The sequence below is a fragment of the Salvelinus fontinalis genome, chromosome 3 (assembly GCF_029448725.1).
Source record: "Salvelinus fontinalis isolate EN_2023a chromosome 3, ASM2944872v1, whole genome shotgun sequence".
In the NCBI taxonomy this organism is placed as follows: domain Eukaryota; kingdom Metazoa; phylum Chordata; class Actinopteri; order Salmoniformes; family Salmonidae; genus Salvelinus; species Salvelinus fontinalis.
Window position 1 is genome coordinate 27,505,335 of NC_074667.1, and position 14,836 is coordinate 27,520,170.

The following is a 14,836-nucleotide window of genomic DNA, read 5'->3' on the forward strand; positions in this document are numbered from 1 at the left end:
TTGACAATGGTTGCATATCAACAACAATCATTTCTGTAATCAGCGCTGTGAATTCCTCACGCCGTCCTTTATCGTACTTCTTTCCTGTGAAGACCCAGTCTAATGTCTCTTGTTCGGGGGTCTGCGCTGCTGCTAGCAACAGTTTGGGTCTCAAGGTGCCTCCCTTTCAGATGGTTAAGCATTGCACCTATACTGCCACTATAGCTCATTTCCACTTCGCCAAGTTTGCATTTCACCTACTTATTTAACTTCTCAAAGTATTGCCATGCTGGACTTCGCTGCTGACGCTTTCACTTCGCCAAGTTTGCATTTCAACTACTTATTTAACTTCTCAAAGTATTGCCATGCTGGACTTCGCTGCTGACGCTTTCCCTGTCTCGCTCTCTGCCGTTTTCCCAACTGTTAACGACGATGACTTGCGGAGCGCTTTATATCCTTTGGGAAATGATTTGAAAGATGCGTATCTCCTTCTACTAACGTGACAGCATTGTTGCATTAGGTATTTGTTGAATTTAGGGTTGGGCGATATTTGTTGGTGACCTTCTTCTACGACATGCTACTCTAGCTATCGCGATATTCTATGTTTTATTTGTCGAATGCGTCGTAAACAACAGGTGTAGACTAACAGTGAAATTAATGCTTACGTACAGGTCCTTCTCCAACAATGCAGAGTTAAATCTGCTCTGTGCAGAAATCGCTATGCATTTCGCCTAATTTCAGTTTATGTGACAAAACAAGCACGTATAGTGTGATTGAGGTAGCTATGCACTTATAGGTATGGGTAAAGTGACAAGGCAACAGGATAGATAATAGACAGAAGTAGCAGTGTGTGTGCGTGTGCGTGCGTGCGAGGATTTTTCAAAACTCTGCATAGTTTTTTGCATATTTACTATACTATAGTCGCATTCTCATTAAATAATCGTAGTATGGCTTCAACATATTCAACATATTGTAATGACCCGGCTGGGTCATAAAGGGAAAAGAGACGGACTCTAGGTGTGCAGGTCAGAACACAGGTTTATTCATAAACTGGGCTATTGTTCCGGCCACAACCCACGCCGCTAAATGCCGAACGTACACAATGTTACCCTGTCGGGTCAAGAGTCACTCTCATAGGAACAGATCAAGGCACGAACAGAAGAGAGAGAACAATGAGACAGTAATCCCTATTTATGCATTTCCAAATCCCGCGGTATTACCCATCATACCCCCCCAACCTTTCCATCTGTCCTGACATATTCAACCCCTGCTAGTAGCCATGAGAACCATAACACACCCACAAACACAGAACACAATACCGGGTCGTTACAATATTGATTGAGAGCGGCAGGTAGCCTAGTGGTTAAGAGCATTGGGCCAGTGAAAGGTCACTAGTTTGAATCCCTGAGGCGACTAGTAGGAAACATCTGACGATGTGCCCTTGAGCAAGGCACTTAAATCCTAATTCCTCTGGATAAGAGAGTCTGCTAAGCTTTTAAAACGTTAATATTGATACTGATCAAACTGCTGCATTTTTATTTGTAAAGTTCAAGTAGAGTATTGTCTTGCACATCATGATATATCGCATTACACTTCACTATATATCGACAAAGTCAAATGACACAATATTCGATTTATTCATTTATTGGCCAACCCTAGTTAAAAGAAAAAAATCCTCTTTGTGATGACATTGGTTTTCGGTTATGTTCCAAATGTTAACGACAGGGTTGGAAATGAACACCCGCCAAATGCGGGTAGATTTGGTCATTGGCAGGTAACAGTGGATATTTCAACAGCCACGTTGGCGGATGGTCACACAGCATTTGGGAGACTTTTTTGAATCCAAAACCCACATGTAGAAGTTGGTGGAATTGACAAGAAAAGCTCCGAAAGTGTGACTTTGTGCTCGTGTTTCTTGGCCAGTTACATAGTTTTGTTCACATGCAATATGATTTCATTTGCTCGGTTGTTTTTCAAATATTTGAGTTTGCTGGAACTGTCTGCTGCTAGGAAGACATCGCAGTCTAAGATTTCTTTCATCACAGACAAGCAAGTGCCCAAGTAACCACGGTAACGGCCCACACATATTTTTGTCTCACCTAATGATTGTGCTTGATTGAGCATTGACCAGGGCCGGCCCTGGACGTTCTGCCTCCCTAGGCGAAGACAATGGACAGAGAAATAGGCCTTCTTACCATATTTCTCAATGTCAAACCAGAGTGTCTTGTTTGCAAAGCTGTTTGCAAATAATACCATTTTAGACATCCTTATGAATCTAAGCATGGCACTTTCTAAAGTTACCTTTCCACACAGACAGAGGCTGTGACGGCACAGAAAAATGTAAGCTTCAACTGCTGGCTACTCGTCCGTTGTATAACCCAACAACAGAAGTGCTTCCCGAAAAGCTGCCTGCGATTAAACAAACATCTTCTCTTTTCAGAATGAGAAAAGCTCAAATGAATAGGGACAGAAGAGCAAAGTCCATTTGTTTCATCTCCTCGAATATTATAGGCTGCAGCTCAGCTTCAGATGGTCATAGAGAGGAATCAATATGTCCCCATATGCATTGGAGTCACGTCTTTCGCGGGCATTTCCGAGCTTGTTTCTACCACAAGGCATCACCGAGTTGAGCATTATTACAGAACAATTAATATAATCTGGATTTGTTTTATGTATTTATTTCAAAATATAAATCTAACAATATATATCCTTTTTGCTCTTTTCTTTAACAAAGGGTATGTGATACCATCACTCAATTCGAGCCCTGGTTTTAACCAAACACACCAAGCCCTTCCCAGACACGGAGGTATTTAATCAGTGCATGCGACAGTATCTATGGATAGAATAGTTGTCTGTCAAACAGGTAGGCTTGTCATTCATTTATTAGAACAGGAAGAAATAGGCTCCAATTATATATGTAATTCTAAGATTATTTATGCCCATAAAAAATCGTTGGTGTACATAAAGGAGGTCCCTTACCAGCTAGAAGGGAATTTTACTTTAACCCCTGCATCGGAGAGTTACGATGTTGCTATCATTATGCAGCCAACTACCTATAGTAGGAAACTGAATTTCTTATTAGTAGTATGCCACCTGTTATCACGCATGGCACGACCCCATAATTGTTACAATTACAATAAAATAAAATAAACTTTTATATAACATATTTGACATATTTTTATATTCCTGTAGAAATGTAAAAAAAATAGATAATTTGAGCTTTAGAAAACAAGTGCTTTCATAAATGCATGGCGGTCCTCCTTCCGCAGGAGCAGTGTTAAATAAGCTTCATGTCAATGACCCAGCCTTGACGAATGTAGTTTATTTACATGTCGAATTTGATTGTCCAACATCAGTTTCAGAATGTATTTATTTAGTCTCCGCTTAGAGTGGCCTCTTTCCTCTGCTGTGGTGCTGCAATGCAGTCAGTGATGTGTTCTCTGAGTAGCTGTCCATGGTCCTGAAATCAAATTGTCTGAGAGAGACAGAGAGAGATAGAAAGAGGGGGGAGATAGAGAGAGTGAGAGAGAAAGAGAGTGAGAGAGCGAGATTAGGATGTAGTCTATTTAAAAGAATAAAAAATACAAAGATAACAGGTGATAGATAATTGAGTAATCTTACAAGTTAATGCGAGTGTATGTTCAACGCTTACCTTTTATTCAAAGACAAGTTGACTCGCCTGGCCTTCCTGGCAGCGAAAGCATGCGCTGCCTGTTGGAGGTTGATTTCGTAACACAACTCGGGCTCAATTGATATGGTGGCGCGTCCACTGAGTGTCTCTCTTGATTCATAGTAGAGCACAGGTCGTTTTTGATGAGTTTGAGCTTGGAGAATGTGCACTGTCCACTTGCCACTGTCACGGGGACTGTGAGAGGAACTCTTAGGGCAACAGAGGCATTGGGATACAAAAAGGCCATTCGGTGTCTGGATATGTACGTCGAGTGATTTTGCCTCACTGTGCAGTCTCCTGCTCAGGACTTTGAGCTCATTACACAGATCTTTTGCTTCGATGTCTCTGGAATCCCTGTACGTAAGGGCCCTCTCCAGTGTCGCGCAGTCCCTGGTAAGCGCTGCAGTGTTCATGTCCTAGATGGTGGGAATGTTGTACCGGATGCTGAAAACACTGCTGTGCTCTTCAAGCTGCGTAAATCGCTCGTTGATGGACTGGATAGCAGAATCAAGAATCTGATTAAAGAAATGTACTTTGAATTTCTGAGGTTCAGTCACAGGCTCGTCCTCACCCTCGTAGCTAAACAGATACCTTTTCTTCCTGGGACGGATCGTGGGCTGCACTGTGAAACAGGGCTCAATACCCAACTATTTTGTGCTTGCTAATGCACCAGCCCTGGTTGAGTTCAGTTGAGCCACTACTAGTGAAAGGTTAAAACTCACTGCCTGCAAACTCTTACTGGTGATGTTCACTTCGAACAAGATGTCATACCAAATGACTGGCACATGAGGCCAAAATTGTTCATCTTGGCGGCAATGCTGTTTGCCTCCAACCTTGTTTTAGCACCACATCTGTCTGTGAGCTTGGTGTCGGTGGCGATCGACAACAGGCCATCATAAATCTCCCCGAGTTGGTAACGCACAGGTTTCACAGCCTCCACCCGGCTCTCCCATCTCGTGGTGCTGAGAGGTTTCACTGTGAGTGCTCTTTCAGCACGTCCCAGCGTTGTGTAGATCTTGATAAAAATGTATAAATCTCTTGGATGGTGTTAAAAATCTCAGCCGCCTCCAAACCACACGATGCTGCATCAGAGAGAACCAGGTTCAGCGAGTGCGCGCTGCTTGGCACAAAACAAGGCCCTCGGATTGACATCCTGCACTCTCTTTTGAATGCTGCTGTGCCTCCCCCGCATATTCGCCCCGTTGTCATATCCCTGAACCTCTCACGTCCGTGATGGCGACTTCATGTTTCTGTCGATTTGAGATGAGCAACTCGGTCATGAACGCTCCCCACCCCCTCTTGCGTAAAGCAGTCCACTAAACTCCAGGAAGTGCTCACTCGTGCGCAGTACCCCATGCACCACCATGGTCATCTGCTCTGTTTTGCTCTTGTCTGGTGCGCGTTACACACTGTCGGCTGGATCTATTGTGCCGGCATGTCAATGATTTCATTCTGGATTATTTTACCCGAGGTAGTGCACATGTGTTTCTTTGGACTGTATTCTCCTTTCACGCTCCTTCATGATTCCATCAAAGATACCCAGCATTTCCACAAACTTCAGAAGGTTCCCATTATTTGGCTCGTTCAGCCTGTCGGTGGTCCCACGTAACGCAATGTTCTTTGGTGGCCGTGACGCGTATCAGGGCTATGAGCCTCTGCAGCACCTGCTGCCAGTGGAGAGTCTCTCCGCCAATAGGCCATTTGGGGCTTGGGCATCAATAGTTTGCTTGGCCACCAACCTGATCTCCCGCACCTCCCACCTCTGCAAACTATCTAGGTGGTCATGCGACTTCTCATGCGAGCTGAGGAGGGTGGCACAGATTCTTCGAGTCCCTGGTTCCATCCCTGACCAGCGCAGATTTGCACTCGTGTGAAAAGAAGTTTGGAGAAAAAACAAGGTTGTATGGTTTTGCTTGGAATAGACAAGCCATGGTCTCTCCACTCTCTCCCCGTTCTCCATCCTCCTATTGTAGTGGGCCACCGAAAACTTTCGTTGCTCCTCATCTCTTGGGAAATACACCTCCTTATCCTGTTGTGGCCCAGCCTGCACTAACATATCCCGTAAAGATCCATTCGTATATTTTGGCCACTCACCTGGGTCTTTTCTGTTTTTTGTCGGTGAGTCGGATTTAGCAGCAGCACCACCACTGTCATCAGGGACGGGGAGCGACGATTCTGAGTCTGGGTCCAAGATAGTAGGGTATTTTCCGGCATTGTTTGGAGGTGTGGCTAGGCCTGGTGCGACCACCTGTTCTTGTCCAGCCAGAGAGCTGTCATCATCGGTGGAAGTGCATGGCTCGGACTCCTCCGGTTTGCCACTGCTCGAATCAGCGAACGGGGGACTCATCGTTCTCGGCGAATGAATGGCCTATCCTCGGAGGCTTGTCATTCTCCCCATGGCTGATGGACTTGTCGGAGGCTCGTCATTCTCCCCATGGCTGATGGACTTGTCGGAGGCTCGTCATTCTCCCCATGGCTGATGGACTTGTCGGAGGCTTGTCATTCTCCCCATGGCTGATGGACTTGTCGGAGGCTTGTCATTCTCCCCATGGCTGATGGACATCGCTGCACTGAAGTGACATTTCAGCAGCGGATTTCTTTGGTTTAGAGATTGTGCCTCTTTTCTCATTCGTTTTTAAAAAAATATTCGCTTCCTGATAGTTTGTCTCTTAGACACGGTAGCAAATTGTTTCAAATCTCTATAGATTACTTTTAGCTAAAATGATATCCACTAGTAGTAGCTAGCTAACATTGACAGGCTAGGTTAGACTACTGCCTTAATCACTGATCGTCTTCGTCACACACAAACATTAAAAAACAACGCAATCATTGAATTGGCAGATACATTTTGGATAATTGGATAATCCCATATAAACACACATCACCATAGCTACCAAGGATAGTGGGGCTGAACTTCGGGAGAAGCGGGAATAGGTTGGGGGTGGGAACGCAGGTCACAAAAATGAAATTAAGCAGTATAACCCATTACTTATTACTAGTAATACATTTCTCTTTTTTTCCAGATTTTCGGTATAATAATCGAGTAAAAAATATTTGGGCTGGTAAAAATTCGGAGTGTTTTAAACGGTCATTTTTTTAAACATTTCAATGTTCACCCCTAGCACTAACTGTGCAACAGTCTGTATACAAATTGTGTTAGGCGAGGCATTGTGTCAAGTGAACCGTTATTGAGTCCGAGTGTGTGTTTTGTGTGTGATTTTGTGCGCATGCGTACTCTACCGTGTGTGTAACTGCGTGTGTGTTCTGCGACTGTGTTCTGCGCGTGTGTTCTCTGTGTGTGCGCGCGTGTGCCCGCAGAGAGTTCTCCAAGGAGAGAGAGAAGGCCAAGGCTCGTGGAGACTTTCAGAAACTGAGAGAGAAGCAACAGCTGGAGGAGGACCTCAAGGGCTACCTGGACTGGATCACTCAGGCCGAGGACATCGATCCGGAGAACGAGGACGAGGAGGGCTATGAGGAGGGCAAACGCAAGCGTAAGCACTCTACCACGCACGTGCGCTTCCCTAAAACGCGCACGGGCGTGTGCACTCGCGAATGCGCACACGAATATGAGCACGAGACAACTAAAAATGTATTTGATTTGACACACGCACACTACCCTAAAACACACACGGTGCGAGAGCTGCCAGTGAGTGTACCTGTGTACAACAGAAGACTGAGAGAGTCCACAGTATGAGCAGCGTCATGTTGAGGAGCTACTGAAGGTTTCCAGTGTGAATATCTGGTATTTCCCAGTCCAGTAGCCCTAATTGACCACATACTGTAATTCTGTGTTCAGGGTTACTGTAAAATCCACACACACGCACACGCACACACACACACACACACCCACACACACTAAAATATTGCACACTCACACTCGCTCGCACATTCGCGCACACTCGCACTCTCTATTATCATAGCCTTCCTCAGTTCACACCTTAGCGATGTGTGCGGAGCTCTCTGGGTACCAGTTGAGTTAGGCTGAGGAGGGGGAACAGAGATACATCATATTACTCGAGCAGCTAAAAGACCGTAATCCAAAATCCTCTTTATATAAGCAGCACATGATGCAGGGCAGACACAGTGAAACTGCTAGTACCCATTCAAACAGCTAACGGTTCAGTATCTCTCTCCACCCCTCCTTATCAACGAGTGAGCAGCACTACACTACTACATCGCTCACCCCCCCCGCCCCCCCCTTTCCCTAAAACGTACCGAGCTTTAGAGTTGAACCACACCTCTTTCGCTGTGTATCTTTAGAGCTGCAGCTCTCCTGTACTCTCTCCACACCGCAGAGCTGTGTATCTTTAGAGCTGCAGCTCTCCTGTACTCTCTCCACACCGCAGAGCTGTGTATCTTTAGAGCTGCAGCTCTCCTGTACTCTCTCCACACCGCAGAGCTGCAGTACGGTCCCAGTTCCGCTCCTGGTTACCAATCAGGGAGATCTAGTCGAGCGTCTTTGCCCAGATGCCAAATACACTGTTTTACTTGGCTGTTTCTCCTTTCGTCCCATGTTAGTCTGCAGTCAATAACTGGATTTAGTCTTTGAACCTTTAAACCAAGTAAAGTAAGCTATTGTACATTTTACATTTACATTTTAGTCTTTTAGCAGACGCTCTTATCCAGAGCGACTTACAGTAGAGTGCATACATTTTATTACACTTACATACTGAGACAAGGATATCCCTACCGGCCAAACCCTCCCTAACCCGGACGACGCTATGCCAATTGTGCGTCGCCCCACGGACCTCCCGGTTGCGGCCGGCTGCGACAGAGCCTGGGCGTGAACCCAGAGACTCTGGTGGCGCAGCTAGCACTGCGATGCAGTGCCCTAGACCACTGCGCCACCCGGGAGGCGTGGATTGTAAATTATAGTCCAAAAAATACAGTCAAGTATATTTAAGTGTAGGAAAATAAAGCGTAGTAAAGTCTGATCATTCTAGCGTTTATCCTCAGAATTAGCACCACTGCCTCCATCCACACACAGTCAACAGAAACACTACCTCAACAGAAACACTACCTGTGATAGGAGATATGGTAGTAGTAGGAACTTCAGTATGTGAGTCTTAGAACGCGTGTCTTCTCGTGCTGGGAATGCTTGGCACTGGGCTGAAGGTCAGGGGTTATAATAACATGGATCCCCTTGGCGATGCCAACCAGTGAAATGTATCATGCTGCCTTCTCTGTGGCTGTCACCGGGTCCGGGGCCAAGGCATGAGAGACTGTATGCTAACATGTACATGTGAAATGCTGTTCATTTGCATTTCAGCATGTTCGTATACTATAGACTGTAGTGCTACTGTTCTGTATTGTACTGTGCTGTACTTTACCCCCCCCCCCCCCCCCCCCCTGGCCTGCAGACACTACCTTCCTGCCATGTGACTAACAGCTGCCCGTCTTCCTCTTCTGCTCCTCTTCAGTGTCTACTACAGTCCACCCTACTGGTGTCAGTGTCAGTCGTGCTGGTGTTGTCAGTCAGTGTCGCTGTTGCCAGCTGTACCGTTGCTGTTGTTGGTGTTGTTACTGTTGATGTTGTTGTTGTTGTTGTTGTTGTTGTGGTGAAGTGTCACTGTGCTGCTCTAACTCGTCTTGATAGAGGCCTATTCTCGCCCCCATGTTTCTCTGCTGTGCCGTGTTGCCGTCTGAATGCATGGGCTTGCATGCTTTACACATGAAGGGGTGACTCTGGCTGACCTCACAGAGAAGAAGAAAGGAAGCAGGTTTGGGTGGTTCAGCCAGTCCTCCGACACTCATGGTAAATCCCCTGGTTTTCCCTTCCACGTTGAAAAAGTGTGCGTGTGTGTGTCTGTGTGTGTGTGTGTGTGTGTGTGTGTGTGTGTGTGTGTGTGTGTGTGTGTGTGTGTGTGTGTGTGTGTGTGTGTGTGTGTGTGTGTGTGTGTGTGTGCGTGCGTGCGTGTGTGTATCAGTTGAGGTTTCTGAGGGGAGGACGGCTCATAATAATAGTTGAAAGGGTGCGAATGGGAATGGCATCAAACACATTGGAATCATATGCTTGGATTGTATTTGATACCGTTCCACTGATTCCGCTCCAGTCATTACCACGAGCCTGTCTTCTCCAATTCAGGTGCCGCCATGTTTGTGTGTGAGAGTGAGCAAGCTTGTGTGTGTGTGGGGGTGAGCCTGCCATTGTGTGTGAAAGCTGGTGTGTTTGTGTATGTAGTAATGTGTGCAGCCTCATCCCCCTGCTTGTGCTTTGCCATTGTGATTGACCCTTCTGTTTGAGAATCCCTGTCTGTTTTGATCTGGCTTTTCCTTTCGTATACAGTGCCTTCGGAAAGTATTCAGACCCCTTCCCCTTTTCCCACATTTCGTTCCGTTACAGCCTTATTCTAAAATGGATTCACATTTTTTTTTTTTTGAATCCCTCATCAATCTACACACAATACCCCATAACGACAAAGCGAAAACAGGTTTTTAGAAATGTGTGCTAATTTATTACAAATAAAAAAAAACAGAAATACCTTATTTGCACCGTATTCATTCATTCGGAGTGTTTGATAAAGCCTCTCCTGCTGCTTCTGATTGAATGAGCCCAGACTCAGATGAGGAGCGCCAGGGATCAGAAAAGTAATACATACTTCCCCAGTTGACGCCAGGCACTCAACTTCTTTCCCTCTCGCCCTCTCTCTATGCACGGCCCAGTTTAAAGCAGCTAGGCTAAGGGCTCAGTGTGAATTTGGCAAATGGGATTAAACCCAGATCACTACATCCAACAGCATTCAGATTATGAGAGAGAGAGAGAGACAGAGAGAGCTGCCAGAGCACTCAAAACTCAAAGAGACCGCTTTCACACAAACTAAGCAGCAGTGCGTGCATACCCTCGCATAAACAGGCTGTGCTCTCACAGGACATTTGTAGCGCTGCATCAGAAATGGGCTTAGGCGGTGGGCGTGGCAAGGGGGCGTGGCAACAGGCATGGTCCGCCCCTTCAGCGCAGCTGAATTTTAGAGAATATATTTGAGGCGGTGAAGAGAAATATTTGTCTTTTTTTGGAGTATTTCCTGCAATTCTACACATTTCTCCATGTAACTGAGAGAAATGTTTACAGTTTTAAAGCTAATTTCCTACAAATCTATGCATTTTGCCACGGCTAATTGACAAACATGATAACAAAGTCAATACTGCTAAATTCCTTCTGTCTAACGCCGCACGTTAAGTCATAGTGATGATTACAATGACCATACCAGTAACTATTTTAGGTAAGTTAGTTAGTTAATTAAAAGATATTCGGATTTTTCTTTCTTTCTTGTTTTTCTATCTACTGTACCCACTTTAGAGACGGTCGGTTGTCATTCTGATGCACATGGATTTGGTTTTGGGAGGTATCGTCCTTTGAAACTGAATTTGTGTCATTGTGTTAAAAAACAAACAGGGATTTCTTAGAAAGGCCCGGAGTAATCTGACCGTTCTTTCTTCTGTTGAGGAATTTGTTGACGAAGGAGGTTTATTTTCTCGGGATGTGTTTGACACACCACAGCTGTGGTAACTAGGGTGCGACTGCGTACTCTTTGATGTGTGTGTGTGTGTGTGTGTGTGTGTGTGTGTGTGTGTGTGTGTGTGTGTGTGTGTGTGTGTGTGTGTGTGTGTGTGTGTGTGTGTGTGTGTGTGTGTGTGTGTGTGACATGTCCAATTTGTAAGTCACTCTGGATAAGAGCGTCTGCTAAATGACTTAAATGTAAATGTAAATGTACGGTGTGTCATGTGAGGTTGTGTGTGTGTGTGTGTGTGTGTGTGTGCGTGTGCGTGCGTATGATTTACTCTGGTACTCTGTTTGCTGCCACAGTGAGTATACCAGCCAGTGAGACAGAGTCGGTGAACACAGAGAACGTGGCCGAGGATGAGGCGAAGACACCGTGCTGCGGACCTTTTTGGTGAGAACCCCCCCCCCCTTCCCCCCCCCCTCCCTCACAGACTAGAACCACTTCTGCAGTACTGTACCTTTAGAACGAAACCTTGGATATCATATATCATATCATAGAAACGCTATCGTGTGAACCAGCGTGTGGTCTGTTTATCTGTGTCTATCCTCCATCCTGTCTGGACAACTGCTGATGTAAAACGAGCTTCAATAATACACATTTGTTTGATTCATTCTAAGACCACTCCTGTTCAGTCATAAAGAGGGTACATAAAGCCATCTTTAAAGCCATCTAAAGCTTCGTACTAAGTTCATGAATATCCTGCCGTCAGCAAGCTGAACTGATGTTAATATAAACGTCTTGATTTTTCACAGTCAAAAAATTTCAAAATCAAAGTTCAGGTCAGTGGAAATCACCTTGCCTCGCATGTGTCCTTGCTCGATGCATGCAGCAGCGGTCTGTACAGTGAAACGTACATTTTTCTGCATGAAGTAGTGACGTCTGTTATTTCCGTATATACGTGGAAGCTCGCTTTGGTTTCTCTGCTGTATGTGCTGTTCTGATCTCTGGAGTCTGCTTTAATGAGTCAGCAGGTAATAAATCAACTCCACCTCCCCTTTAAACAAGTCAGCATGTAATCTTGGGCATCGGGAGGAAGTGGAGGAGCTGGAGCCTTATGCAGCATTTTTACACTTTGTGATGTATACTGCATGCTATGCGGTTCTCTCCCTCTCCCAAAGTTCATTGACTTCTCTTTCCTAAGTTTTCTTCAGATATTATTTTAATACAGTTCCTGCCTAAACCCCAAATTTTTATACACTATGTCCTAACCTCCCTCTAACAATCAACCCCCCCCCCCCCCCCCCCCCTTTCTTCAATTTCAACCTCACCGGGCTGCCCCTACTCGTCTCCTTTTCCTGACATCCCTTCCTGTCTCACAGTCGGCGCTGGCGTCGCTGGAACAGGTTCTGCCGCAGAAAGTGCCGGGTGGCGGTGAAATCGGTGCCTTTCTATTGGCTGGTGATCATCCTGGTGTTTCTCAACACGCTCACAATCTCCTCCGAGCACTACAACCAGCCTGACTGGCTCACACAAGTACAGGGTTAGTACACTACAACCAGCCTGACTGGCTCACACAAGTACAGGGTTAGTACACTACAACCAGCCTGTCTGGCTCACACAAGTACAGGGTTAGTACACTACAACCAGCCTGACTGGCTCACACAAGTACAGGGTTAGTACACTACAACCAGCCTGACTGGGTTACACAAGTACAGGGTTAGTACACTACAACCAGCCTGTCTGGCTCACACAAGTACAGGGTTAGTACACTACAACCAGCCTGACTGGGTTACACAAGTACAGGGTTAGTACACTACAACCAGCCTGACTGAGCTACACAAGTACAGGGTTAGTACACTACAACCAGCCTGTCTGGCTCACACAAGTACAGGGTTAGTACACTACAACCAGCCTGACTGGCTCACACAAGTACAGGGTTAGTACACTACAACCAGCCTGACTGGGCTACACAAGTACAGGATTAGTACACTACAACCAGCCTGACTGGGCTACACAAGTACAGGGTTAGTATACTACAACCAGCCTGACTGGGTTACAGAAGTACAGGGTTAGTACACTACAACCAGCCTGACTGGGTTACAGAAGTACAGGGTTAGTACACTACACTGCACACTGGCTACCACTGTCAGGTCAGGTGATAAGGTGTAACTCCTGTCCCTAACTATAGTATCTATGATATTTGCAATACTGTTTATGTGTTATATTGACTGACACCTCCCTCTGCCCTGCGTGTTTCCAGACGTGGCAAACAAGGTTCTGCTGGGCATGTTTACGTGTGAGATGATGACCAAGATGTACAGTCTGGGCCTGCAGGCCTACTTTGTGTCCCTGTTCAACCGATTCGACTGCTTCGTGGTGTGTGGAGGCATCACCGAGACCATCCTGGTGGAGCTGGCCATCATGTCTCCTCTGGGCATCTCCGTGTTCCGCTGTGTCCGCTTGCTCAGGATCTTCAAGGTCACACGGTGAGGCCACTGCCATGTGGAGTAGGGTGAAGTTGTCCCTAGGCGCTGATCTTGGGTCAGCTTTGCTCACCCGCTAATGGTTAAGTTAAGGATTGGAGGAGGGGAAGCTGATCATAGATCTGTACCTAGGGGAAACTTCACCCCGGATCAATGCTTTCATCACATGCTTCGTAAACAACCGGTGTAGACTAACAGTGAAATGCTTACTTACGAGTCCTTTTCCAACAATGCAGAATAAAGAGAAAGAGAAAATAAACATATAAATAGTGACACATGGAATAAATATCAATCAATCAAATGTATTTAAAAAGCCCTTCTTACATCAGCTGATGTCATAAAGTGCTGTACAGAAACCCAGCCTAAAACCCCAAACAGCAAGCAATGCAGGTGTAGAAGCACGGTGGCTAGGAAAAACTCCCTAGAAAGGCCAGATCCTAGGAAGAAACCTAGAGAGGAAACAGGCTATGAGGGGTGGCCAGTCCTCTTCTGGCTGTGCCGGGTGGAGATTATAACAGAACATGGGCCAAGATGTTCAAATGTTCATAGATGACCAGCAGGGTCAAATAATAGTAATCACAGTGGTTGTCGAGGGTGCAACAGGTAAGCACCTCAGTAGAGTAAATGTCAGTTGGCTTTTCATAGCCGATCATTCAGAGTATCTCTACCGCTCCTGCGGTCTCTAGAGAGTTGAAAACAACAGGTCTGGGACTGGTAGCACATCCAGGGAACAGGTCAGGGTTCCATAGCCGCAGGCAGAACAGTTGAAACTGGAGCAGCAGCACGGCCAGGTGGACTGGGGACAGCAAGGAGTCATCAGGCCAGGTAGTCCTGAGGCATGGTCCTAGGGCTCAGGTCCTCTGAGAGAGAGAAAGAAAGAAAGAAAGAAAGAAAGAAGAGAGAGAGAGAGAGAGAGAGAGAGAGAGAGAGAGAGAGAGAGAGAGAGAGAGAGAGAGAGAGAGAGAGAGAGAGAGAGAGAGAGAGAGAAGTGTGGGAGAGAGAGAGAGAGAGAGAGAGAGAGAGAGAGATAGAGAGGAGAGAGAGAGAGAGAGAGAGAGAGAGAGAGAGAAGAGAGAGAGAGAGCGAGAGAGGGAGAGAGAGAGAGAGAGAGGAGAGAGAGAGAGAGAGAGAGAGAGAAAAAAAAAAAAAAAAAAAAAGAGAAAAAAGAGAGAGAGAAAAAGGGAAGAGAGAGGGAGAGAGAAAGGGAGAGAGAAAGGGAGAGAGAAAGGGAGGAGAGAGAAAGGGAGAGAGAAAGGGAGAGA

The 14,836-nt window shown here is 46.0% G+C and overlaps 1 protein-coding gene across 3 annotated transcripts in view; it reads left to right on the forward strand.

Moving 5' to 3' along the window:
- The window catches only part of LOC129842578 (voltage-dependent L-type calcium channel subunit alpha-1D-like), a 78,068-nt gene extending 63,625 nt beyond the window's left edge, over nucleotides 1-14,443 (forward strand). The window contains exons 9-15 of one of the 3 annotated variants that reach the window (XM_055911192.1): nucleotides 6,968-7,140; nucleotides 9,070-9,123; nucleotides 9,327-9,404; nucleotides 11,454-11,541; nucleotides 11,904-11,930; nucleotides 12,471-12,631; nucleotides 13,352-14,443. In XM_055911192.1, the coding sequence (XP_055767167.1) occupies nucleotides 6,968-7,140; nucleotides 9,070-9,123; nucleotides 9,327-9,404; nucleotides 11,454-11,541; nucleotides 11,904-11,930; nucleotides 12,471-12,631; nucleotides 13,352-13,581 (811 nt within the window). In that variant the 3' untranslated portion in view covers nucleotides 13,582-14,443. The remainder of the gene's footprint in view (nucleotides 1-6,967; nucleotides 7,141-9,069; nucleotides 9,124-9,326; nucleotides 9,405-11,453; nucleotides 11,542-11,903; nucleotides 11,931-12,470; nucleotides 12,632-13,351) is intronic. The other 2 variants (XM_055911203.1, XM_055911211.1) reach the window with 2 other exon arrangements.
- Nucleotides 14,444-14,836: the final 393 nt, after the last annotated feature.